At 43.0% G+C, this 26,357-nt stretch overlaps 1 protein-coding gene across 1 annotated transcript; it reads right to left on the bottom strand.

Moving 5' to 3' along the window:
* Nucleotides 1–1,931: 1,931 nt before the first annotated feature.
* On the bottom strand, nt 1,932–15,939 carry LOC141013218 (NLR family CARD domain-containing protein 3-like). Its single transcript, XM_073486842.1, has 9 exons — nt 15,808–15,939; nt 15,571–15,720; nt 13,467–13,545; nt 11,118–11,355; nt 8,548–10,318; nt 8,275–8,448; nt 3,671–3,844; nt 2,635–2,681; nt 1,932–2,515 (listed from the first exon to the last, which is right to left on the bottom strand). The coding sequence occupies exons 1-9, from the start codon at nt 15,930–15,932 to the stop codon at nt 1,932–1,934; spliced, it is 3,342 nt and encodes a 1,113-aa protein (XP_073342943.1). The 5' UTR covers nt 15,933–15,939.
* Between the last annotated feature and the right edge of the window lie 10,418 nt (nt 15,940–26,357).

The following is a 26,357-nucleotide window of genomic DNA, read 5'->3' as shown; positions in this document are numbered from 1 at the left end:
CCCATATACAGTGTGTGTGTGTGTGTGCACGTGTGTGTGTGCGTGTGTGTGTGTGTGCACGTGTGTGTGTGTCGGTCACTCACTGTCCCTCAGGTTGTGGCATGTTGACACATATTTGGCTCCTTCTCCCAGGAGTATTTTTAATTTTGATATGTCGTTTAGCTCTTTGAAGTCTGATATTACCGAATTAAACTTATTAAAATAAAATTTTCCTCATTTTGTTGAATGTTTTACATTGTAGGAGAAAGTGCATGCACTGCAGCACTTACAGCACTGCAGCACTTACAGCACTGTATTTAACTTTGTGTTCATTAAGGGCATTGTAGAGGCAGCAGCTGATTTATCAACTACAGCAGCTGATTTATATCTGAGTGAACACATGTTGCTGTCATTTAAACTCACAAAACCTAATATTAAAATTCATGTGAGATCTCAGTGTTTTCAAAATGACCTCAATCTGAAGAAAACATAAAAAACATGAAGTCTTTGAATGTTTCACTGTGTGGAGACCGGACGTACTGAAAGATGCTGTGAGACAGAAAACTGACGACCTTTAAAGGAGCAGACTGTAGTTTTTATGTAGAAATGCTAATGAGAAGAGAAAGATCTTCAGTGACTGAAACAAGCGAAAGAAACAAACTCTGTTTTCATGACAGAAGGTGCAGAGAAGCAACATTAGGAGCGACGTGGTCTCGTTTCTTGGACCTCGTTAGTAACCAGGCAACAGCGTTTTGGACGAGCTGTAATGACACATTACACTGTGATGATCATAACTTTAAGTGTGTACAGGACAGGCAGTGAAGAAGTTTATAATGAACATGAGCATCAGTTTGAATCAGTTTGTACAAAGAAAAGATCATCACTAAAGATTCATTTTGACATTTACAGATATTTTGCATAACATAATAAATGCTAATAAGAGCATTTCATGGCTTCCACAGAAATGTAGTGATGGATACAGTTTGTGTTCAAATCAGGAGCTGAATGCTTTTTTCTTTGTGATTTGACTCTTTACTATGACAGCCATCAGCTGATTCAAATCTCTCACCAAAGTTCATTCAAATGACAGCTGAGGCTTCATTTCATTAATGACTTGACATGAAAATGCAAAACAACATTTAGTTTTTTCCATTCAAGCTTTTCTCTTCCCCATTTTGAGTTTCATATTTGATGTTGATGTGATGTCCTTCGTCTTATTTCATCACCATTTTTAATTCCATCTTTAGTTTCAGCTTTCAGTTCCAGCATTTCCATTTTAAATTTCCCTTTTCTCATGTCCTCCCTTTACATGTTCACATCATCATTTACATTTTAAATTTCCTTTTCAGTTTCCAGTTTTAAAGTTGAATTCAGGCCTAATTCTTCCTAGTAGGGCAGTAAAATGATCTTTTTCATTTTCTATTTGGACTCCAGAGAACAGTGTGACTCTGAAACTGCACCATGTTTAGATGTAAACAATCAGCGGACTAATGCTTCCTTTTCTTCATGAACCATGTATGTAGCCTGTAGTTGACTCTGTAACACAGCTGAGGTGGATGAGGAAACAAGAGATGAACTATGAGCTCAGCAGTCTGTGCACTTCTGCTCCTGGATGTGTGTGATGAACTCTCACTAGGTGTTTGTAAAGATCGCTCGTGTTTCCACTCGTACATGCAGAAGACTTGTTGCACTTGTGGCTCCGAGCATCATCCACAGCGGCTCCAATGGAGTTTAACCAGACTGTGGAGCTCAGTGTCATCAGAGCAGGTCTGAATGAATCATCAGTGTCAGTCCTGTACAAAACAGTTCAAAATGAGCTCCACCTCAACAACTACAACAGGAAAATCATGTTTTCACATTAATGACTGAGTCACAATCATCTAATGAACTGATGACAGTAACCTGAAGGTTCCTGTAACTGTCAACAGTTGAGTCTGTTCAGGAGGAGACTCCTACAGATGACACAGAGACACTGAGGAACCGGGATACAGGAACCCAAACCCAGGATAAAGAGGTTCAGTGAAGGTGGTGTTGAAGGTGTGGAGGTGGATCAGTGTGTCAGAGGAGACTCTGTAGAAGGACAGAGTGCCAGCAGGACAGTCCACATACACTGCTACTCTGTTAGAGGAGGGGAGACCAGAGACAGATCGGAGGGCAGAGTGGATGGCAGAGAGGAAGGAGTGGGAGGTGATGGATGTTGATCTGTTATTGTGACTGACAGAGTAACCACCAGCATCATCAGAGCAGTTCAGACTCCACGACTGATCATTCGCTCCAAACTCACAGTCCTCTCTGTTTCCTCTCCTGATGATTCCTCTGTAACTCACTGATATAGAAACCTCTCTGCTCCACTCGACCTCCCAGTAACAGCGACCAGTCAGACCAGTTCTACACAGCAGCTGAGGCCACCAGTCAAACCTCTCTGGATGATCAGGATACGACTGAACCTCCTTCACACGTCTTATCTCCCTGTTGTTGTCAGACAGTTTGATGTTTCTGTTGACTGTGTTTGTGTCGACTGTGAGCTCACAGGAATCTGATGGAGAGAAAAACACACAACATGTCAGTCTTATGCTGACATCACAGATGTGAATGAGTGATGTCATCAGTGTGAAGCTGTTTTGTTTTCATGAATCAAAGTAAAAACACCCTCACACTTCCTCAGACCCGGTGTCAGCCATCGGACTCCAGCAGGCTCCACCCTGACGAGGAGGAGGAGGTCAGAGCAGCATGGACATTGTGACACACACACACACGCACACACACACACACACACACACACACACACACACACACACACACACACACACACACACACACACACAGAGAGAGAGAGAGAGAGAGAGAGGGAGAGAGAGATACGCAGAGGCACACACACACACACACACACATACACACATCAGTGTTTGGATCAGAACATATCAGGATGTGAGAGGAGGGTGGAGCCTCTTCACCTGAGCTGTGGGGAGGTGTCAGGGTCAGAACAGAATTCATATGAGGGGCAGTCCTCTTTGCCTCAGGTGTTTACAGGAAGGTAGAGAGGCTTACAGTTACTGTCCAGTCAAACATCAAAGAGTCACTGCTTTGGTGAAGACACGATCAACACCTGTTATGAAGTATGTAACAGCTGTTCTGTTGTAAGCTAACAGTATATAAGTCAGGACAGTGTGAAGACTGCAGAGACACTGTAGCTCTTCTCTCTGTGCTGCAGGTATTAAAGAGACCTGATTCGTCACACATAGTCTTAAACTCTCCAGACAATTAATAACTCTCAAACTTCAAGAAGGACAATTTCCGTCACAACACACACATCTCTTTATGTCTTTTGATAGAGCTAGGCCAGCAAGTTTCCCCCTGCTTCCAGTCTTTGTGCTAAGCTAGGCTAACCATGTCCTGGACTTCTCTCTGTACAGAGATGAACTGATTCTATCGTGGTGAAGAGGATTCTCAAAATGACAGACAGCTCCTTTCACATGCAGAAATTTGTTCAAACTCAGTTATTACCAAGAAGCAATTATCATGTTTGTTCCTGGAGATGTTCTCCTCCTACACAAGTATCTCCTCTTCATGTTGAACCAGTGTTCATGTTCTGATAAAAGGAAAAAGGCTTCTTACACAAGTCACTGTTCACATCAGACTCTTACTCCTCCATCACACTGGCTGTCTGTGGCTGCAGCAGGACTCTTCATACCTGAGAGCGTCCAGTCTCCAGTCTGGATCCTTCAGTCCAGCCGACAGCAGCTTCACTCCCAAGTCTCCTGGATGATTGTAACTCAGGTCCAGCTCTCTCAGATGGGAGGGGTTCAAGCTCAGCGCTGAGGCCAGAGAAGCACAGCCTTCCTCTGTGATCAGACAACCTGACAGCCTGCAGACACACAGAACAACACACATGGCAGATCATCTGAGGAGACTGATGAGTCAGATACAAGAACAGACCGTCTCCAAATAAATTAACACTTCTCCTCATTAACTAATCATCAGTAAACAGACTCCAGCTGAGGCTGATTTGATATCATCAGTTCTGCAGATCTTTGGTCATAAACTAAAGTATTGAACACATGTTGACCTGATGGTGGCGCTAGATGAAAAGTCAGAGGATCAGCAGAGTTATTGCAGTTCATCCTGAGGGGAGCATGAACATCTGAACCACATTTAATGCTAACAGGTGCTAATGTGGACGAACGAGAGGGAGCATACAATGTGATAATATGTTCAGTGTTTCACCACTATTCTGTATAACAGACAACCAGAGTGACAGCTGACTCATATCAACCAGTCTAATGTGGGTTGAATGAGTATTGATAGCAGCGTTTCCCATTAATCACCTCGACTCTGGCGAGCTGCCAAAGTCTAACTTACTCCTCCATAGTCTGCTAATTATACAAATATATGTTTCACTTCTCATAATAACATTAAACATCTATAAAGTTTTGTTCTTCAGCATAACACCAAATAATCTTCTCCATCCACTGAAAAGGTTCCATCCCAGTGACCTCTCTGAGTATGAAAATGCTTTCCCCTCGTTAGTCTGCTCACCAGTTTTGTTCCTGTGGTTCTGCTGCTGTTAGCAGCACAAGTGAGGCTTCAAACAGTTTTTACAGTTAGCCACAGCTTTCACTTTTATTTACATTTTTGTGTAGGCGGATAAAGTATATATGGAAGTTAAATGTTTTAATTGAGACGTTATTCAGTTTATGTTTTAATTATGAATTATACTGTAAAAAAAAATTTCTTTAAAAGCTGAAACGGCAGTTTAATGTTTGTTATTCTTATTTTAATGAACTACAATCAACAGTTTACCACTGAACCCTCCTGCTTCTTCAGGCTTCAGGATATTCTTCCGATTGGCAAGATTATTAAATTCTATATCATGATAAATACTTATATTGATCAATTTGGAAAACAATGATTTAGATCTTATTTTTTTGCCATACCTCACAGCCCTTCTTTGCTGTATGTTAGTTTTGTTTTTCTACAGATGCCTTTTGGTCCAGATACATATTAACAATATTTGACACGGTCCTTGATAATAATAATTTGGGCTAGCAGGCTGCACAGTACACCTGGCCGACAGGAACAGTGACTCTGGTAAGAGTGGAGGAGGGGGGCTGTGTATCTACTCTAATAATAAGTAGTGTACAAATGCTACCATCACAGACGGACATTGATCGCCACATTTGGATTACATTACACTAAGATGTCAGCCCTTTTACCATCCATGGGAGTTTACAGTTGTTGTTGTTATGGCTGTATACATTCCACCAAATGCTAATACCAAGCTAGCAATGGACATCCTGCTATCTGCCATCGGTAAGCTGCAGACAGCTCACCCTGATGAGATTTTTATTATAGCTGGAGACTTTAATCGAGCCAAGATTAAAGCTGACCTCCCCAAATTCCATCAGCATGTGACATGTCCTACAAGAGGTGTACATATACTGGATCACGTCTACAGCACCATCAGGGAAGGATAAAAAGCCACCAGCCTCCCCCACCTCGGCCAGTCTGACAACCTGTTCATCTTTCTCACCCATACAGACCTCTCATCAGCCATACAAAGCATTGTGTGAGGAATATAAAGACTTGGCCGGAGGGGGCTTCAACTCAACTTCAGGATGGGTTGAGCGTACTCAATAGGATTTATTTGTTCAAGAAAGTTATACATCTACTGTCCTGTTTTACATACAGAACTGCACTAACAATGTCACTACAGGCAAATGATAAGGGGATTTCCGAACAACAAACCATAGATGACTCAGCTCTGGCTGAAGGACCGCAACACAGCCTTCAGGTCCGGTAATAATGAATAATACAGTGATGCCAGATCGAACCTGAAGCAAGCCATGAAGGAGGCAAAAGCAGCCGGACAGAAAATCAAAGGTCACTTCAGGGAGGGGGACCCTTGGTGTGTTTGGCAAGGCATCCAGCACCTCAGGAACTACAAAGGCAGCAAATTACCAGCCACCAAAAGCAGCAGCGACTCACCAGCTAAGGAGCTCAATCACTTTTTTGCGTGCTTTGAGGTGGACGAGGCAGAGACCGAGACCGCACTGCTACCATCCACTAAAAACCTGGGACTTACTGTTGGCACTGATGAGGTCAGGAGAGTGCTCTGCAGTGTTGACCCAAAGATGGCTGCTGGACCAGATGGCGCATCAGGAAGGGCACTCAAAGACTGTGCGGATCAGCTGGTAGAGGTATTCAGCAAAGATTTTCCAAACTGCTCGACCTGGGTGTCAGTCAGCACACATGCAGGTGGATTAAAGTCTTCCTGACAAATTGGTCACAGACTGTCAGGCTGGGCAACCATCACTCCCCGTCCATGACACTCAGCACTGGAGCTCCACAGGGCTGTGTGCTGAGTCCTCTACTCTACTCTCTCTACACCCACAACTGCAGCACAAATGTCATCATTAAGTTTGCAGATGACAATGCTGCTGTGGGACTTATACAAAATGGTCACAAGTCCCTCTACAGAAGTCCAAAAACTGACTGAATGATGCTTCATCAACAACCTGCCACTCAACACCTTTAAAATAAAGGAGCTGATCATCACCTTCAGGAAACAGAGAGGAACCTGCTCCTCTACTTGTCAGAGGAAACATGGTGGAGAGAGCCGCCACCTTCAAATTCCTGGGCACACACATCTCCCAGGACCTCACATGGACAGTGCACCTAACCTCTCTGATGAAGAAGGTGCAGCAGTGGCTCTACTTCCTGAGGACACTGCAGAGAGCCAACCTGTCCCAGCAGCTGCTGCTGACCTTCTATCACTGCTTTGTAGAGAGCATAGTCACCTACGGCATCCTGCTGTGGTATGCTAGCTGCACTGCAGCTGACAGAGTTCTCTGTGCTATGATAGTTAAAGGGACTTGGGGCAGGATCAAGAAATAAGACTCAATAGTGACTCGCCGGCCGCCGGGCTGTTAGGGTAACTGCAGCCATCAGCCAAGCCGGCGTGGGAGCGCGCATGAGCTCTTCACAACAGTGCAGCTGATGCCGTCTCATCCCTATTCGTCAGACGCTTGACGCTTGGTCAAGTGCCCCTCGCTTCGATACCTGACGCAGGAGGCTACCCCTTTGCGTTGGTCTTATCCTCTACACATGAAGCAGCTGGGAAGCTGCTCGCTGTGTGTAGCGACACACAAGCGCAGCGATTACCATTACGGTTGATGCAGTCTGAAAGGCACGGGCGAAAGCAAAGATGGCATATCGGGGGACAGAAATATCGTCTCTGATACGGGATTGCTGTGTGTGAGCGGCTAATGTTACTACACAGACACAAACAAACCGTTAGCCTGTGGCTACAGCCAGCTGCTAACGTCACCTCCCGGATAACAGGTTGGGCTTTCGGTCCCATATATAAAGGGACATATTTCTAACTATTCGGTTTCAGACTAAAGGACCGTGGAAAATGCGCAGTCTGTAACTATTCAGTGTTACACAGCGGTGGACTAAGTTACATGTTTGCAGCTAATGCTACTTTGCACGTTAGGTCATTCGAGTCCTCTGTGATCTCATATGATTTTCAAATCAAGCTCTAAACATGACCTGTACTGTTTTCTTATCTGGTTAATAGGAAATGAGCCATGTCAGCATCTGTTTTCAGTCCCAAATCAAGTTGAAGCTGCCTCCATGAGTCCAACACGTATCCGATGTATATTCAGGTGCCAGCCCGCTTTGCTCGTAATTTTGTTTCGACTCACGACATGCCGCTGATAAAACCTTTGTTTTCTTCTTAGTATGACTTTTTAGTGGATTTTGTGTGATGGTGGGTCGTTTGCTGACTGTAGCAGAATCCATTACTATCCATTACTCCGCCGCGTTTGTTTACTTCCTGTATCCAAGTCGAAAGCCGGTCGAGGACGCGCATTCAGTGTCATCCGACGTCACGTCCGCAGGACTGCGCGGGAAATTCATGCCTGAATTGCAGTACATTATGCAGCACACAGCCTGTTCAAGGCAATGGAGAGATACGTGGGTGGGCTCATTCTTTTTGGTTTTGAACGCTTCATCACCCATTAGTGTTAAAATTCTTAAAATGCATGTTTATAATTTCACAGATCCTGCCCCAAGTTCCTTAAAGGCATTCTAATTCAACAACAAAAGCAAAAACAAGAGAAAATGATGAAAAATCCTTGTGGAAAGTAATTCTCTGAGTCTGGACACTACCTCCTCAGTTCAGTCTTTTGACAAATTGAAAGGGCAGACACATTACTACGGGTTAGCTGGCTGTCTACTTATATAAATCAGATTTTAAATGGTTATCAGTTGAATGGGTTAATGAATCCTGACCTGAGACTCTCCATTATACAGTGAGGACTCTGCAAACCAACAGACAGTAGCTTCACTCCTGCATCCTTTAGGTCGTTGTTACTCAGGTCCAGCTCTCTCAGACTGGAGGACTGAGAACTGAGAACTGAGGACAGAGCTTCACAGCTTCTCTCAGACAGGTTACAGTAACTCAGCCTAGAGAGACAAAAGCAAGGAAACAAGTAATACATTTTTATACACATCTCCTGGTTAAAGACAGCAGATAGTATTTATACATCAATAACTTCTACTTACAGAGCTTTGTTGGAGGCTTTGACCACTGGCAGCAGCCTCACAAGAGCCTCCTCTGAAGCAGAGTATTTCTTCAGGTCAAACACGTCCAGATCTTCTTCTGATGACAGTAAGATGAAGCCCAGAGCTGACCACTGAGCAGGAGACAGTTTTTCTGTGGAGAGACTTCCTGAACTCAGGGACTGTTGGATCTCCTTCACTAGAGAACTATCATTCAGTTCATTCAGACAGTGGAACAGATTGATGCTTCTCTCTGGAGACAGATTCTCACTGATCTTCTTCTTGATGAACTGGACTGTGTCCTGGTTGGTCTTTGAGCTACTTACTCTCTGTGTCAGCAGACCTTGTAGGAGATTCTGATTGGTCTGCAGTGAAAGACCCAGGAGGAAGCGGAGGAACAAGTCCAGGTGTCCATTTGGACTCTGCAAGGCCTTGTCCACAGCACTCATGTAGAGGTGTGTCTCTGCAGATTGATGGTAGGTTGTTTGTTCTTCTGCCAGCAGATTGCCTCCAGACTTGATGAATGTCAGATGAACATGAAGAGCAGCCAGAAACTCCTGAACACTCAGATGGATGAAGCAGAACACCTTGTCCTGGTACAGTCCACTCTCCTCTTTAAAGATCTGTGTGAACACTCCTGAGTACACTGAGGCTGCTCTGATATCGATGCCACACTCTGTCAGGTCTGATTCATAGAAGATCATGTTTCCTTTCTGCAGCTGATCAAAAGCCAGTTTTCCCAGAGACTCAATCATCTTCCTGCTCTCTGGAGTCCAGTGTGGATCTTTCTGAGCTCCTCCATTATACTTGACGTTCTTCACTTTGGACTGAACCACCAGGAAGTGGATGTACATCTCAGTCAGGGTCTTGGGCAACTCTCCTCCCTCTCTGGTCTTCAACACATCCTCCAGAACTGTAGCAGTGATCCAGCAGAAGACAGGGATGTGGCACATGATGTGGAGGCTTCGTGATGTCTTGATGTGGGAGATGACTTTGCTGGCCTGCTCCTCATCTCTGATTCTCTTCCTGAAGTACTCCTCCTTCTGTGGGTCAGTGAACCCTCTGACCTCTGTCACCATGTCAACACACTCAGGAGGGATCTGATTGGCTGCTGCAGGTCGTGTGGTTATCCAGAGGCGAGCAGAGGGAAGCAGGTTTCCCCTGATGAGGTTTGTCAGCAGCACATCCACTGAGGTGGACTCTCTAACATCAGTCAGGGTCTCAGTGTTGTGGAAGTCCAGAGGAAGTCGACACTCATCCAGACCATCAAAGATGAACACAACCTGGAACTCTTCAAACCTGCAGATTTCTTTGGTTTCAGTGAAGAAGTAATGAACAAGCTCCACCAAGCTGAACTTTTTCTCTTTCAGCACATTCAGCTCTCTGAAAGTGAATGGAAATGTGAACTGTATGTCCTGGTTGGCTTTGTCTTCAGCCCAGTCCAGAGTGAACTTCTGTGTCAATACTGTTTTCCCAATGCCAGCCACTCCTTTAGTCATCATTGTTCTGATTGATTTATCTCCTCCAGGTTTAAAGACGTCTTCTTGTCTGATTGTTGTTTCTGGTCTGTCTGGTTTCCTGGATGCAGTTTCAATCTGTCTGACCTCATGTTCATCATTGACCTCTGCAGTCCCTCCCTCTGTGATGTAGAGCTCTGTGTAGATCTGATTCAGAAGGGTTGGGTTTCCTGCTTTAGCGATCCCCTCAAACACACACTGGAACTTCTTCTGAAGGTTAGATTTGAGCTTACGTTGACAAACTGGAGCAGGATATCCTGATTGAGCAAAAGACAAATAAGATTCATTAATAATTTATAGATTAAATATTTCAACCAGGGCTGTCAAAATTATGAGTCAATTTCAATTATTTAATTCTAGAGAAAATACAGCATTAAAAAAATCATGCAGATTAATCGCACTCTGTGATGCCTCTTGATCCTGTACGTCACTGAACTTGTTCCACAGTAACTTTGTTAACATGATGGAAGCAGATGACAAATGTTTAGCATACTGGATAAATCATTTACATTCAGTAACATACAGATGGAACTGTTGACAGGAGTTCTGTACGATTTATGTAGCAAGGAACTTTCGTGGCATCAGAGTACTACAAGCCTGAATTATCACCTCAACACCAAACATGTAGCAGAGAGTTCAGAGTCAGACTTAGCTTAGCCCCTGATGTTAATGTTAGACACCAGCCTCATCAAGTCACACTATACCAGGGGTTCAAACCCAAACTGAGTAAATCTACCTGTGACAGATAATTAACTAACTCAAACGCAGAATGGACTGCAGACCAGTTTCAGTGGTAGAGGACAGGCAGTTAATGGGGGCTTATTTTTATATTCTTAAATGCTTTTAACGACAAATGTTGGTATGTGGGATAATTTAGATAAATTGATTACAAAGCATGTAATTGATTGGATACATTTTTAATGGCTTGACAGCCCTGATTTCAACATTTCATTTCCTCAACGAATCAGTATATGAATACATTTCCGTCCATCTGTTGAGACTTCAGTAAACGTCTCATTGATCCAACATGTTAAATCTTTAGAGAAATCCTCTTACTGCTCTGCACACAGTCAGCCAGATCCTCTTGCTTCATTCTCCTCAGGAAGTTCAGTGTGATCTTCAGAAATGCCTCTCTGCTGCTCCTCCTTTGCTCTTCATCCTCACCATCCTCACCATCCAACTCCTCCTCATCCCCCCCCTGACTCTCTAAGTATTCTGGGTAATCTGAACACAGAGCCTTCTGGATCTTCTTCAGCTCGTTCTTCACAAAACTGACAATGTTGTCCTCCAGCAGCTGGAACAGAAACTTATATTAATGAGACAATTAAACTATAATCATGGAACCAAACATCAGATCCATGTTGGACAGACTGACAACCCACTCATGTATTAAGCAGAATGGAGATTATTATGAACAGAACAGATGTAAAAGTAGTTGTTGTACCCCAATTACGAAAAAGTTAGGACATTGTGTTAAACATATATAAAGCAGAATGCAATGATTTCAGAGACGATGTATTTAATGTTGAGTAGGAGTCTCATCAGCCTTACTGGTTTTTGCAAATGTATGCTTATTCGTCAATTTAACGGCAGCAACAGGTAACAAGTTATGACAGGGGCAACTTAAGACTGGAAAGTTGCTGCAAAATGCTTCTAAAACACATGATTGGATCATTCCACAGGTAAACAGTAACATTGGTAACCACTGTATCATGACTAGGTATAAAAAGGGCATCCACGAACGTCAACTCACAACTGCAGGAATTTATGGATTTCACCATCTACAATCCATAATATCATCAAAAGATTCAGAGAATGTGTAGAAATCTCTGGATGCAAGGGGGAGGGCTGAAAACCCAATACTGAATGCCTGTTAAGTTTGACCCCTCAGACAGCACTGCATTTAAAAACTGGCATGATTGCATAAATGATATTACTACACAGGCTCATGAACACTGTCCTCAGTAAACATGCTTGGCAACATCAGAAAGCTCACTGACTTTGGGCCCACGCTGTGGTCGGATGAGTCCACATTTCCAATTGTATTTCTATTTGAATTTGTTGTGTCCTTCAAGATGAAGAGGAAAAGGACCATCCAGACTGTTACCAGCCCAAAGTTCAAAAGCAGCATGTGTGATTGTTTGTGTTGTGTGTTAACACCCATGACATGATGGGTAACTGTCACATGAAAAGGTTTTGCAAATCATTGCATTCTGTTTTCCCAGAGGAATCGCCACCTTAACATGGTGGAGAGGTTTCTGTGTCCCAGTTATCCTAGGAGCTTTGTTGTTGGGGGTAATAGCTCCTGGTTTCGTCTCCCGAGGCAAACTGGTCTCAGAGAAGGGACCAGACTAAGACCAATTCAAGTAGACCCTATGATGGCGAACACAGGGACAGAGTACCTCGCCCAGTATGGGGACACTGGGGACCCCTCCTGGAGCAAGACCTGGGAGGTTAGCTCACCAGTGAGCATCTGGTGGCCAGGCCTTGATCTGAACCCAAGTGGTACTTCGTTATTGGACTTCTGCTCTAGATATGGATTTGCCATAATGAAGACCATGTGGTGGTTCATAAGTGTACTTGGTACCAGTTCACCTTAGGCCAATGGCTGATGAACTACTCGGTCATCGCATCATCAGATCTGCAGCCATATGTCATGGAGACACTGATGAAGAGAGGAGCAGAGCTGTCAACCACCTAGTTCACCACCTGGTGGTGAATTGGATCAGATGGCAGGGGAGGCTGACCTGGTAAACCAAAACAATTAGTTACAATGAATTGGGAATGTCTGGCGGAGGCCCTGTTCCATCGTGTCTTCAGCTCCCAGCTCTGGAAGAATCTGAGTGGGCCATGTTCAAAGCTTCCATTGTAGAGGCAGCTGCTTGGAGCTTTGGTCAGAAGGTCATTGGTTTCTGTTGTGGCAGTAACCTAAGAACCCGCTGGTGGACACCAGTGGTGAGGGAGGCCTTCAAAGTAGAGGAGGAGGCCTTTCTGGCTTGGTTGGCCCAGGGGTCTCCTGAAGCTCCAGATAGACCTGGGCAAAAACTCGGGTGAGGGAGGAGTTCGGGCAGGCTATGGAGGTTCTCAGGTTCTGATAAACTATCTGGCGGCTCAGAGAGGTAGAGCAGTGCTTAGCCCCAGCTGTGTTCAGTCGAGGATTAGAACTGCTGCCCTGGACTGGGGATATCATTGGGCGATGGAAGGAGCACTTTGAGGACCTGATCAACATGTCCTCTGCAGAAGAGATAGAGTTTGAAGACTCGGAGGTAGACTTGTCCATATCTCTAGCAGAGGTTGCTAAAGTGAAAGAAAAGTGGAAGCAGATGGATGGATGCATTCTGTTTTTATCTACCTTTTACACATTGTCCTACCTTTGTCTGGAATCAGGGTTGTACACTTACGTACCATAAATATTGAGTCCAGGGGTGTTTGACGTTGCTGTGCAGACTGACCACTGGGAACCTCTGAGCTCTTCTGCTCGACTCTGTGGAGGAATCATGAAGAATTACTAGAGATGCACAGATCAAACAGCCAGGGACCAGAATCAGCCAGTGTTTATCATAACAGGCTATGACCGGTGACAGGACTGATTCTGTACTGGTCACATTAACACACATGCCTCATGGTCAATGGATCAAATATATTTCTCTGTTATGATTTTAAAGATTTTATATTTACTGAACTTGGACAGATCTTCATGATCAGTAAATTAAATAGTAAATCACTCTAAAACGGCATGTTGAAGTATTCTTGAGTAAGATACTGAACCCCAAATTGCTCCTGATGAGCAGTCAGGCGCCCCAGAACCTGTTCCAGGTCTTTGAAGGTTATCTCGCTGTCTGAGAGAAGATGGAGAAAGAAAGCTGCTGCCAGAGAAATTAATTAAAAGTCTCTGTTAATGTTACGTTACTACGACCATCTTCTTGTTCTCTTCACAGAAGAGTTGTTCCACACTGTGAAAAGCTGGTTAGCCGCTACGAGTCAGGATAATCATCCAATTAAAATAGTGATTCTGAGCTGTGAAGCTGGAAGTGACCAGTGGAAACACTGAAAACTCAAATATGATGGTATGGTAATCTGACCTATTGGGCTATGATACTTGAATATATTAAACATATACAATAAATCACCATAAGTCAAAGTGTTGCTGACAACATTGAATCAGATGGTTTCCCCTGACATTAATGTGTTGATGGTACTGCTGATCCCACTTTGAATCAACAGTTTAGTCTGAATTTCTGTACAGATTTCAGTTTACTGTGTTGGTTCAGCAGCTTGTCTGGTTTGGGCGGTTCAGCTCTTACTGACCTCTATAATACTGTGGACAGCAATGCACAGCTCACACGAGCTAATATGATGCTACTTGTTCAGCACTAACTGGTGAGTCACAATAAGCTTGCAGCAGGTGAAGTGAGTGAAACATCATGAAAACCAGAGAGAAGCCCAGAGAGAAGTGGATCAAACAAACCTGAGGGTGATTTCACAATGAACTATGTCAAATGAAGGACAGAATGTACTTCTCTGAGCTACACGTTAGCAAACAGGAATAAGTTGGTCTGGTTGTTTCTGTTACACAATCAAATGTATTTTCTTTTTTAGCTTGTTTGACATGCCACACATGTTTGAGCTGAGGTAAAGGTGTGCACTGTCTCCTCTTTGAGCTCGGGCAAGAAATAGTGATCCATAACATTCTTCTCTGCATCGACAGAGGAAGGCTAACCCTGATTCCACAGAGTTCCTCCATCAAAGCATCATTTTCTGGTGTTGATTTAAAGGAGGAACTCTTTGGAATCAGGGTTGGCCTTCGTTAGCAGATAGCATCTGTTAGCCTCAGTGAAATCTGTTTTATACTCATGCAGTCATTAGACAACAGTCAGAACGCGTGTGTGGGGGAAAAATTAAACTGGAGAGCAGAGCTGCAGACTGGTTTTACTGGGCAGCTTTCAGATGTGACAATATAAATGTAAGTGAAGAAGAACGATGCTGAAAACAAAATGACAGCTGTAGAAAAGACCCCAAAGTTATGACAGGTTATGTCTGTGTGTGATGTGTTATGGATGTGGTGTTAGTAGTCCATAGGAGCGCCCCCCCTGCTGGTTACGTAGCGTAACTGACGGCGCTCAGTCAGTGAAGGTATATGCTCCGGTGAGTCGGCAGAGTGAGGATTACCGTCAAGCCGCTAATTAACGACCCGGCCATTAACGACCCTGCAAGTGGTCTGTGCGTGTATGAAACAAAAACCACCCATGACCTCATTGCCTGTAAAGAAGAAATAAAACCCCCTGAACTGGCCATCACCTGCCTCTTCATTTGGACCCTCTGAAGTCTAACTGGCCTTAAGTTGGTGTTCTGGCCGACACCCCGGTGTGAACTTAGTGATTAACCCTGAACCGACGCCAGATACAGTCCATCCCCCGTGTCTCCACTACAACAGCTTCAAAAAAACTTCTCTGAATATTTAACAGTTAAAACATGAATCAGCCACATTTTAATGACATTAACAGCTTACCTCTGTGCAGCAGAGGGCTGTTCTCCTTTAAATTCAATGAAGCGCTCAGCTGACCAGTCACTCTTAAAGGACACACAGCTGGGCTCAGGTCCAGGTCCAGGTCCAGGTCCAGGTCCAGGTCCAGCAGGGTCTGGTCTCTGCTGTTCTGGCCTTTAACACAACACGCACAGAGCTTTGAGTGTGAATAATGATGGTGGAGTGATATGAGTGGTGGACAGGTAGAGATGGTGGTCTCACCTCTGAGCTTCATGCTCCACACACAGACTGGTTTTAGAGGGAGGGACTCTCTCCTCTCTGTCCTCACACTGATTCATGCTGCTCAGCTCACACACACTGTCGTCTGCAGAGGAAACACAGATCATTCATCTGCACATCAACTCAATATTAGATACAGTCACGGTCAAAAGTTTCCATCACTCATAAAGAACATGTTCATCATGTCAGTGTTCAGTTGATTCCTACAGCTCTCATGTTTCTGTGATCAAATAGTGCAACACAAATTACTTTTTCTCAAAAACATTGATGAAGTTTGATTCTGTCATTTCATTTATTATAGGTCTTCTGAACATGTGATCATAAATATACAGACAGTAAGTTGAACAATCAGTTCAGGTGATTATAGAAAGTTGTGAATCAAATGTTTTTTGTAGCATCTTAACTTCTTCTGACTGATTCTGATTGATAACAGCTGATAATTTTAATAGGACGTGTATGACAGCCATTAGACTCAGACACAAACACTATAATGGGAAAATGTAAGGAGCTCAGCATTGATCTGATGGAGCACATTATTGATTTGAACAAGTCAGGAAAGTCACTTGGAGCCATTTCAAAGTAGTTACAGGTCCCAAGATCAACTCTACAACAAACTATCACTGCTGCTGAGAGAAAACTGACTTTTGATTCCTTCGTTCAACCTTTATTTAAATCTCGAAAAATCATTGAGGGCAGGCCCTCATTTTCGGTGATGTCAAGAGCACATATAAAAAACAGAATAGGTGCAAAAATTTGATAACAAACAGAAACAATAAACATAATCACAGAGTAAATAGACAGAATGGGTACATAAAAATGATAACAGATAAGAAACAATATGACAGATTACCAATAAAAATGATAAGAAACTGCAGCAAACAAACATGACAAAACACAAATAAAACAGAGGTGCATAAAAGATAAATGGCAGACAACCATACAGGACAGCACTTAGTTAAAAACAGTAACATTCAAATGCTGAGTAGTTTGAAATCAAAGTCTTAAACTGACCTATAGGTATAACTGTATCAAGTTTAAATGTACGTTGTAAAATGTTCCCAGTGTATGGAGCACTGAAACTGAAAGCAGTTTTCCCAAATGTAGTGTTTCCCGGGAACTAGGAGCATTATACAATCACTAGAGCATGTTGAATATCGACTCTGAGACCAGTTTAATAAAGGGCTGATATATGGTGGCATGTTGCGCTTCAAGGCTTTAAAAAGAAACACAAACCAACAGCTGTCACGTCTTAGTGTTAAAGGTTCCCACCCAACTTTTTCATATAAAATACAATGATGAGTGGAATAACAGTCACCAGTAAAGAATCTGAGGGCTGAGTGATAAACCCAGTCTAGTGGAGTAAGAGTGGAGACAGAGGCATGTCTATAGATAACATCACCATAATCCAGGACAGATAAGAAGACAACTTCAATGATCTGTTTCCTACAGAACAAGTAGTTCTGTTTCTGTAGAAATAAACAATATTTTGTCTTAGCTTGCTAACAAGTGTGTTAATATGAAATTTAAATGTAAGTTTCTGATCCAACCAGATACATATATATTGTATTCAGAAACCCTTTCAATACTGTGTCCTGTTAGAGTGGTAACATGCAGACCAATGTCTGCGATATCTCTGGCTCTTGAGAATATCGTGAATTTGGTTTTGTTTGCATTGAGGACTTGTTTCAGGTTAAAAAAAGAATCTTGCAGTTTGTCAAAAGCTTGCTGGAGAATTATAATGGCTTTATGTGCAATTTCAGCACAGCAGTACAGGACTGTATCATCAGCATAAAGATGGCCATTGCAATTTGTTGTAGAGGATGTCATATTGTTAATTTAGATTGTGAATAAGACAGGACCCAGTATTGAACCTTACAGAACCCCTTTAGACAATGGTAGAAACACAGAACGATCATTTCCTACAGTCACACATTGTTGTCTATGAGACAGGTAGTCCTTGAACCAATTACAGGAATTACAATCAAAACCAACATCACTTAACCTCTGTATGAGCAAAGCATCGTCAACAGTATCAAAAGCTTTTGTTAGATCCACAAAGAGAGCAGCACAGTATTTCCCTTTATCAACAGCAGATATAATATCATTAGTCACTGAGGTGAGAGCAGTAACAGTACTGTACTTAGCTCTGAAACCAGACTGCTGAGGACTCAAAACAGGATATATTGAGAGGAATGATTTGAGCTGAATATTGACTAATGACTCCTTTAGACAAGGCAGTTTAGAAATTGGTCGATAGTTGTTAATATCAGCTTTATCAACACCTTTATGCAGTGGGACAACATGTGCAGTTTTCCAGATTGTAGGGATAACCCCACAAGAAATGGATAGATTAAAAAAGATAATTCATTTCATCAGAAATAAATGGAGCACAGAGCTTTAAAAAATATGGGTCTAGTTTATCCTTCCCATTTGCTTTCCTGATATCTACACCTTGAAGTGCCTCCTTAACAACAGAGGAAGTGAAGTTGTGCAGTGTGAACACAGAGGTTTTGTTTGAGGAGGCTCATGAGGCAGCAGCTGACAGCAGAACCTGAGTACACCATGTCAAACTGATATCCAGCAGCAGCAAAATATTTGATAAAATCATCACAAATATCTGATGGTTTATCTATTTGACAATTATTAAATGTTATACTAGAAGGAATAGACATAGAGGATTTGTTTTTATTTACATTTACTGCTTTCCAAAATGTGGATGGGTTTGTACAGGAGCTGGAGATTAATTCTGTGTGATAGTTGGCCTTTGCTTTTCTCAATGAAGATGTGCATTTATTTCTGAGTTGTCTAAAAGTTAACCAGTGGGCTTCCTCACCAGTACGCCTTGCTAAAGCCCAGGCTTTGTCCCTTGTATTGAGCGTCATTGATAGGGGTTTGATCTATCTTTAACTCTGAGCTTTATGAAGGGTGCATGTTTATCAGTAATGGTAACTAAAGAGTTGGTGAAATCTTCAAGAGCCTGTTCTACATCCAGTATTTCAGTAGTATACTGTATATTACTGTCAGCAATGTCTGTTAAAAAAGCCTGTTCATTAAAATGTTTTAAATTTCTTTTGATAAAAAATCTTGACGTTGATTTTGCCAATCCAGCACTTCAAATGCAGGCTACAGGACAGTGGTCACTTAGACCAAGTGCAAATGTAGCGTGGTGCAGAGTGAAGTTGCCCTCCACTACACATTTAATTTAAAGTCTTTTATTTTGTTCTGCAAAGAGCAAAAATATGTCATATTATCATCACAGTTCGCCACACACACCGTAACTTCACATTCAAGTGTGTGTTCTCGTTCTCTGAACGTATTCACGCGAGACTTCCCTTGTCCCTGCACACACAGTGTAGCAAACGCGCCCTCTGCTGGTCAGAGTTAGACAATGCATACTGCTAGATAACGCCACATTTTTCAACCAATAAACCAACCTCTTTCCTTATCAGAAGACACACAGACAATTTTCACCACACTCTGAACATGAGCTGTACTAAAAGGAAATCACGTTAAACATGTAACTAATAATAATGTACCACTGATGGCTCTGTATGCCACACAAAGACTCCAGAGGCAGTAATTTTCTCCCTCCTATTACACAGAGTCAGATCTATGAGTGTTGACTTTGAGGGATCCTTCAAATCAGGTCTGGTCAGATCATCGATCAACTGTGCCAGATTGAGATTGTCATATATCTCTTTTCAACGGTTTGAATCATTTGTTAACCAGTTTAGGTTAAAATCACCTGGAACCAGCATTTCTGAGTTACAGTACTGAGCAAGTAAGTCTGCTAAGTTATCAGTTGCACTGGAGATAGCTGAGGGTGGTCTGTATACACCAACAATAATGATTGCAATATTACAAGATAAGTTCATTTTCAGAGCAATACATTCAAATGAATGAGGTATAGTGACAGCATTTAAAACAGTGACAGATGAACCTGATTTAACAAACAGAACATGAACCTCTTCCAGCTCTGTCTGTTCTGTACAGGTTACAGTTAAGTAGAGAAGCTGAATCATGAATGCTCTGCTTGAGCCAGGTTTCTGTCAGAACCAAGATATCGGGATCAGTCTGTGATAGGAGAATTTTCAATTCATCTAATTTAGATTCTGATATTTAAATGTATCAAACCGAAGCCCTTTCTGCATTTAAAAGCATGTGAGTTGAAAATATTTTGCTCTGAGTCATCGCAGGGCTTACTGGAAGAATGCAACTTAGAGCAATGGATGGTGTTGTGATATGTTAAATGGAACTAGATTACTGCCCTAGGTGGAGTGATATGAGATGACCTAGATACGTGAGCAGCATAGGAATACATGTGTGTGCTCTGTACTGTGCTCTATGATCTGACATGCTAAAGTAAAGTAACGTGAATCTGTTAACCAAGTTCTCATCATTGACTCCCGAATAACACAACATGGTGGCAGCGGTAATGGATCGCCTATGAAACTTACACGAACATCTGCTCTTCACATGGAGTGATTCTCAAGAGAAATTGTCCAAGGATAACTTTCATTTCGCCAAACGTGGTGAGTGAGAAGCAAGCTAAGTGGCTAGCGGGAGCAAGCTAAGTAGCTAGCGGGAGCGTGATACAGCCTAGTGAAAATAAGAGGAAGAAATGGCATCGCATATACCAAAGATGAACTGGTCCAAAGCGGATCTGAGTGAAGCTATCTTGCTGTTCAAGCAGAAAATGTGTCTTGATTTGGACGATGAGAGAATAACAGACAAAGTGAAACGAGCTAGGAAAATTTGCGGTTCCAGGGCGGCATTCCGAAGGGCCACCATTCCGAACGTTCACTTTCATGTTTCAAAATGCCGGCCCTTAATTATTTATGAAAAAAGGGCACCATTCCGAACCTGAAACCCTAACCCTAACCCTAACCCTAACCCGGTCAGAATGGCGGACCGTCTGAATGGTCACCCCCCAAAATTTGCAGAGGCATTGAGGATGAAGGGCTATGAAGACTGAATGCTACTGGACTCAGCGATGATGACAAGTAAAACCCAAGAAGTGGTGACTTTTTTTTGAAGATCAGCTTAAATCAAATGTGAACTTTAGGATTCACAGACTCCACTTAATGCAATTCAGACAAAAGCCAGATGAATGCTCTGAGAAATTACCTATACGGAATGCCTCAAGGCCACTCCTTGGCTGATGTATTGAAAGAAGGAAGGAAATATGAAGCATTATCAGCGGGGAATGAACAGCTGACGCAACTTGGATTATCCAACTCCGAAAAAGTGCATGCAATACAGAGGGGCCGGACATACCATAACTGTAGCATGAGCCATCAACCGCGCCAGTGTCCCGCAATCCATGACATCTGCAAGGCTTACAGCGAAAAGGACATTGGGCAAGGTGCTGTAAGAAGATCAGACAACAACTACAACAACAACAACAACGAAAACAAGACTTCGACGCAAGGAAAAGAAGTAAGTCTCACCCACCCCAAAGTAAGCATCCCAAACACCAAGCATATAAGAAAGGACACAAGTCACAGTATGAATCCAGAATCGATGTGGTTGACAGCTATGACCCAGATGAACACTTATATCACCAACAATTCCATTCCATTCCAATCAGTGAAAAGTGTATGCACAGCATCGACAGCAGACCACTTAGAGAGGAGGCCTACACCGCACTGAATGTCAGACCACCTGATGTTCCAGGTTATGAACACATACTTCGTCTAAAAATAGACACAGGAGCATCAGGGAATACCCTCCCATTGAGGACATTTAGACAAATGCATGGAAGTGAGGCAGGAGCATACAAAAGACTGAGGCAAAACAACATGAGACTGTCTGCCTACAGCGGTCATGAGATCCCCTGTCTCGGAACCATAAACATTCCATGCCAGTACAAGGACTCCAAGTGGATCAGTGCAAAGTTCTATGTTGTGGATGTACCAGGGTCAGCCATAATTGGACTACCCACAAGTGAACTACTAAATCTGGTGACTGTGCACGTGGACACCGTAACAAAGGAAAATGCATGACGACAAGAAAGACAAACCAAAGGAAAAAGTGCTGAAAATAACTACCTGCGAAGACCTCAAGAGCATATCCAAATCAGTTCGACAAGATAGGGAACTTCAAGGGGACTGCAAAACTCATCTTGAAAGAGGATGCAGAGCCGTTCATAGACACTCCATGGAAGTGCAGCATCCACATCAAAGACTTCAACTTCAAGAGGAGCTGAACAAACTTGTTTAACAGGATGTACTGCAGAAAGTGGAACAGCACACTGACTGCTGCTCCAGCCTGGCATACAGTACCAAGAAGGATGGATCCTTACAGATATGCTTAGACCCACAAAAACTGAACTCCAGCCTGAAAAGATGCCCACACAAAATACCTACTGTGAAGGAACTGAACCCAAAGTTTGCAAATGCAAAGATATTCAGCAAGCTAGATGCCAAAGCGGGATACTGGTCAATACACCTGGATGAAGACTCCCAACTCCTAACAGCATTTTGCACTCCGTTTGGCAGATACTGCTGGAAACGTTTGCCCTTTGGACTAAGTGTATCACAAGACCTCTTCCAGGCCAGGATGGACCAGATCCTCAAGGGGCTCCACGGCGTGATCAGTATAGCTGATGACATCGCAGTATGCGGCAAAGATGAAGAAGATCACGACAGAAACCTGATCAACCTGATGGAGCGAGCAGCAGAAGCAGGTATGGTGTTCAATAGTGAGAAATGTGCCATTAAGCAGTTCAGCATCTCATTCTTTGGGAACTTGTACACGGAAAATTGCATAAAACCTGACCTTGCAAAAATAAGAGACATTCAGAAAATGCCAACCCCCCAAAACAAAGATGAACTACACAGATTCATGGGCATGCTTAAATATCTCACAGCCTACATACCGAAGTTTGCTGAAAAAGTGCACACCTTGACAGGACTGCTAAAAAACGACACGCTGTGGATATGGGAGGCAGACCATCAGAAATGTTTTGAGGAGCTGAAAACAGCTATTGCAGAGGATGCATGTCTGAAATACTATGATACAGGCACACCTCTGACGCTGGAAGACCCATTGCATTTGGATCAAAGACTCTGACAGACTGCCAGTCAAGGTACAGTAACATAGAAAGAGAAATGCTTGCAATAGTATATGGAATGCAGCGATACCACACTTACCTGTATGGGAAGTCATTCACTGTGGTAACGGATCACAAGCCACTGGTCACCATCTGTGCAAAGCCTTTGCATGCAGCACCACCTCGACTCCAACGTATGCTGATCAAGACCCAGGGGTACAACTATGAAGTCAGATAAAGACCTGGAGTAGAGATGGTCCTGGCAGACACTCTCAGCCGTTTGCCAAACCCTGAAAATGACGGCGACATACAGCTGGACGAGCGCATAGATGGAGTCAACGCCGAAATAGAAGACCCAGAGAGGCACACCATCACCATAATAAACTTCTAACCTGAAAAGCAGGACGCGCTGCGCAAACAGACTGCCGACGACTCAAAACTCAGAGAACTGAAATAACTTATCCACCAAGGATGGCCAGAAAACATAAAGGACCTGCCCAAAGACCTGCGTGCATATTGGTCTTTCAGAGATGAACTTGCTGTGGAGTCAGGAGTCAAATTCAAGGGCAGACAGATACTCATCCCAGATTCCATGTGCAAGGACATCTTGACCCAACTCCATGTGGGCCATCAAGGTATGGAAAAAACACGCTGGCTGGCAAGAGAAAGTGTCTACTGGACAAAGATGAAAGAGGACATTGAAAAGACCTGTTAGTCATGCAGTGTATGTGCAGAACATCAAGACACAAATCCAAAAGAACCTCTCACACCGCATGACACACCGTCAAAGCCATGGCAGTCAGTAGCCTCCGACCTGTTTGAAGTCAATGGTCACCAGTTCCTGTTGACTGTGGACAGATACTCCAAATATCCACTTGTGGATGAAATGCCCACTCCAGTATCCAGCCATGTAGTTGCACAGAAGATTCAAACGTACATGTCTTTATTTGGACGTCCGGATGAAATGCTGACCGATAATGGACCACAATACATAGGACAAGCCTTTAAAAGACTGATAACAGATTGGGGAGTAAGACACATCACCAGCTCACCCCATTACCCAAAAAGCAATGGATTCATTGAAAGGCATGTAAGACACATCAAGTCCATTGTGAAAAAAACAATTCAAAACAAAGATGACCTTCACATTGCTTTGCTGCAGGTAAGAGTGACACCTACTGACAGCAAATTGCCATCACCTGCAGAATTTCTCTTTGGCAGAACAGTCACCACCCTGTTGTCAAGCCGAACAGACCCAGGAAAAGAGGGACACTGACAGCATCTGGCTCACAGAGCAGCTGCAATGAAGGCACACCATGACCGCAGCTCTCGCAGGGAACTCCCTCCACTCCATCCTGGACAGCACGTGACTGTCTGGAATAAGGAGAGGTGGACATGGCACCCAGCAGTTGTCCTGCAAAAGTGCAGCGAGCCACAGAGCTACATTGTCAAAACACCAAATGGAAACAAGATAAGGCACAACAGGAGCCATCTGCGCGGGCCATACAACACAGAGATGCAACAGACAGAGACTGTAAAAAGAATCCGCTTTGCAGAGCCGGCAACACTGGATAAAGACCACAAGAGTCACAGTGAGCAAAGACGGGACACACCAACCTGTGGGACGGAAACCAAAGTGCCAATGCGAACAAGGTTTGGAAGGCCTGTAGTCAAACCAGCTCACTACAAGGACTATGTCTAACAGTGAAAGGCCATACAAATACACTCAGAGACCCTATGACACATTGTAAAAAGAAAAAAAAACGAAATTGTACCCATGTTGCATCTATGTGAAACACATTCAAATGAAGTTGATATGTTCAGGTGTGGTAGATGTGTTTACATTCAGAAAACAAGGAATTTAAGAGAAGTATAGAGATTCTATGATGCAAACTGATATAAGGTTAAAGATGCAATAATTTCCATGTGTTTATGTTTAGCAGGTAATGCTCAATGTTTTGAAACAAGCACTAAGTTAGTTTGACTGAAATGTTGCTCCTGGCACACAGTAAGATTGAAAATATGTTGTTCCTGATTCGAGGGGTGTTTTAAGCTAAACAGGGAGGATGTTGTGATATGTTAAATGGAACTAGTTTACCGCCCTTGGCGGAGTGATATGAGATGACCTAAATACGTGAGCAGGGTAGGAATGCTGTGTGCTCTGTACTGTGCTCTATGATCTGACATGCTAAAGTAAAGTAACGTGAATCTGTTAACCAAGTCCTCATCATTGACTCCCGAATAACACAACAGTAGGTTGTACAATAATTACATTTTTAGCTCTATAATCTGTACAGGAATTAGACATGTGATGTTTGCGGTGACCATTTGACATCAAAACAGGAATATTAGATGCAGGAGCAGATACTGATAGTGAAAGAGAGGGAGCATTCTCCTGTCATACCTTCATGCACTGCACCCATCGAAAACATGTGGACTGTGCTGAACAAACAAGTCTGTGGCAGGAAGACAACTAATTTATTTCAACTTCACCGATTCTGTCAAGAGGAGCGGTTAAAAACTCATCCAGAGGACAACCAGAAGCTTGTGGATGGAGATCAAAAGCACCTGACTGAGGTGAAAATGGCCGAGAGACATTTAACCAAATATTAGAATTACTGTCTGTATATTTATGATCACATGTTCAGAAGACCTATAATAAATGAAATGATTGAACCAAACTTCATGAATATTTTTGAGACAAAGTAGTTTGTGTTGCACACATTTATGACAGAAACATGAGAGCTGTAGGAATCAACTGAACACTGACATGATGAACATGTTCTTTATGAGTGATGGAAACTTTTGACCGTGACTGTATCTAATATTGAGTTGATGTGCAGATGAATGAGCAGCAAATTAATTTCACCCACAAAAACAAAAAATCACTTTTTAATGAGGAAAATGAGACTAAAGTGAGAAAGTTCAAGCTCCTCTTTCTAAATATTTCTCCATCTTGATTATCAGGAAATGAACTAAAACAACTAGCAGCTAACTGAGGCGCCACAACATGTTCAAATCATCGGACATTACAGCATTTTAGCCATTATTGATCGTACATTATACAGAGGATACAATTATTACACAAGTACGATAAATCACCGTCCATCTGACAACTCTGCAAGTGACCCGCTTCACCTGCCACCTCTGGACTCAACATGGCTGACACTTGTAATGGCGGCTGTGTTTAATGTTACAGTGAGTTAGTAGAAATGAAGATGGAGGCACATTGTTCTGTTTCTACTGTCACTAAACTGAGCACACTTTGTGTTAACGAGTCAAACATTTCAAATGTCTTCATTACCTTCAGCTGGAGCTTCACACGGACACAACTGTAAACTGCGACACACCAAGCACACAAAATGAAAGGAAACATGACACCGGAGGTGACAGCTGGAGAGGAGCCAGGTGTTTTCATACCTGAGACAGGAAGTGACATCTGTGATCTGTGTCATATCAAAATAAAAGACCTCATCAT

This window comes from Pagrus major, chromosome 18, assembly GCF_040436345.1.
Source record: "Pagrus major chromosome 18, Pma_NU_1.0".
Taxonomy (NCBI): domain Eukaryota; kingdom Metazoa; phylum Chordata; class Actinopteri; order Spariformes; family Sparidae; genus Pagrus; species Pagrus major.
This window is presented reverse-complemented; position numbering and strand designations above follow the sequence as displayed.

Coding starts and splice junctions, on each gene's coding strand:
- LOC141013218 (XM_073486842.1), bottom strand. CDS start 15,932: ATGATCTGTGTTTCCTCTGCAGACGACAGTGTGTGTGAGCTGAGCAGC. Junction 10,319..11,117: donor GGCTGACTGTGTGCAGAGCA/GTAAGAGGATTT, acceptor TTGCTCAATCAG/GATATCCTGCTCCAGTTTGT. Junction 2,682..3,670: donor TGGAGACTGGACGCTCTCAG/GTATGAAGAGTC, acceptor CCTCCTCGTCAG/GGTGGAGCCTGCTGGAGTCC.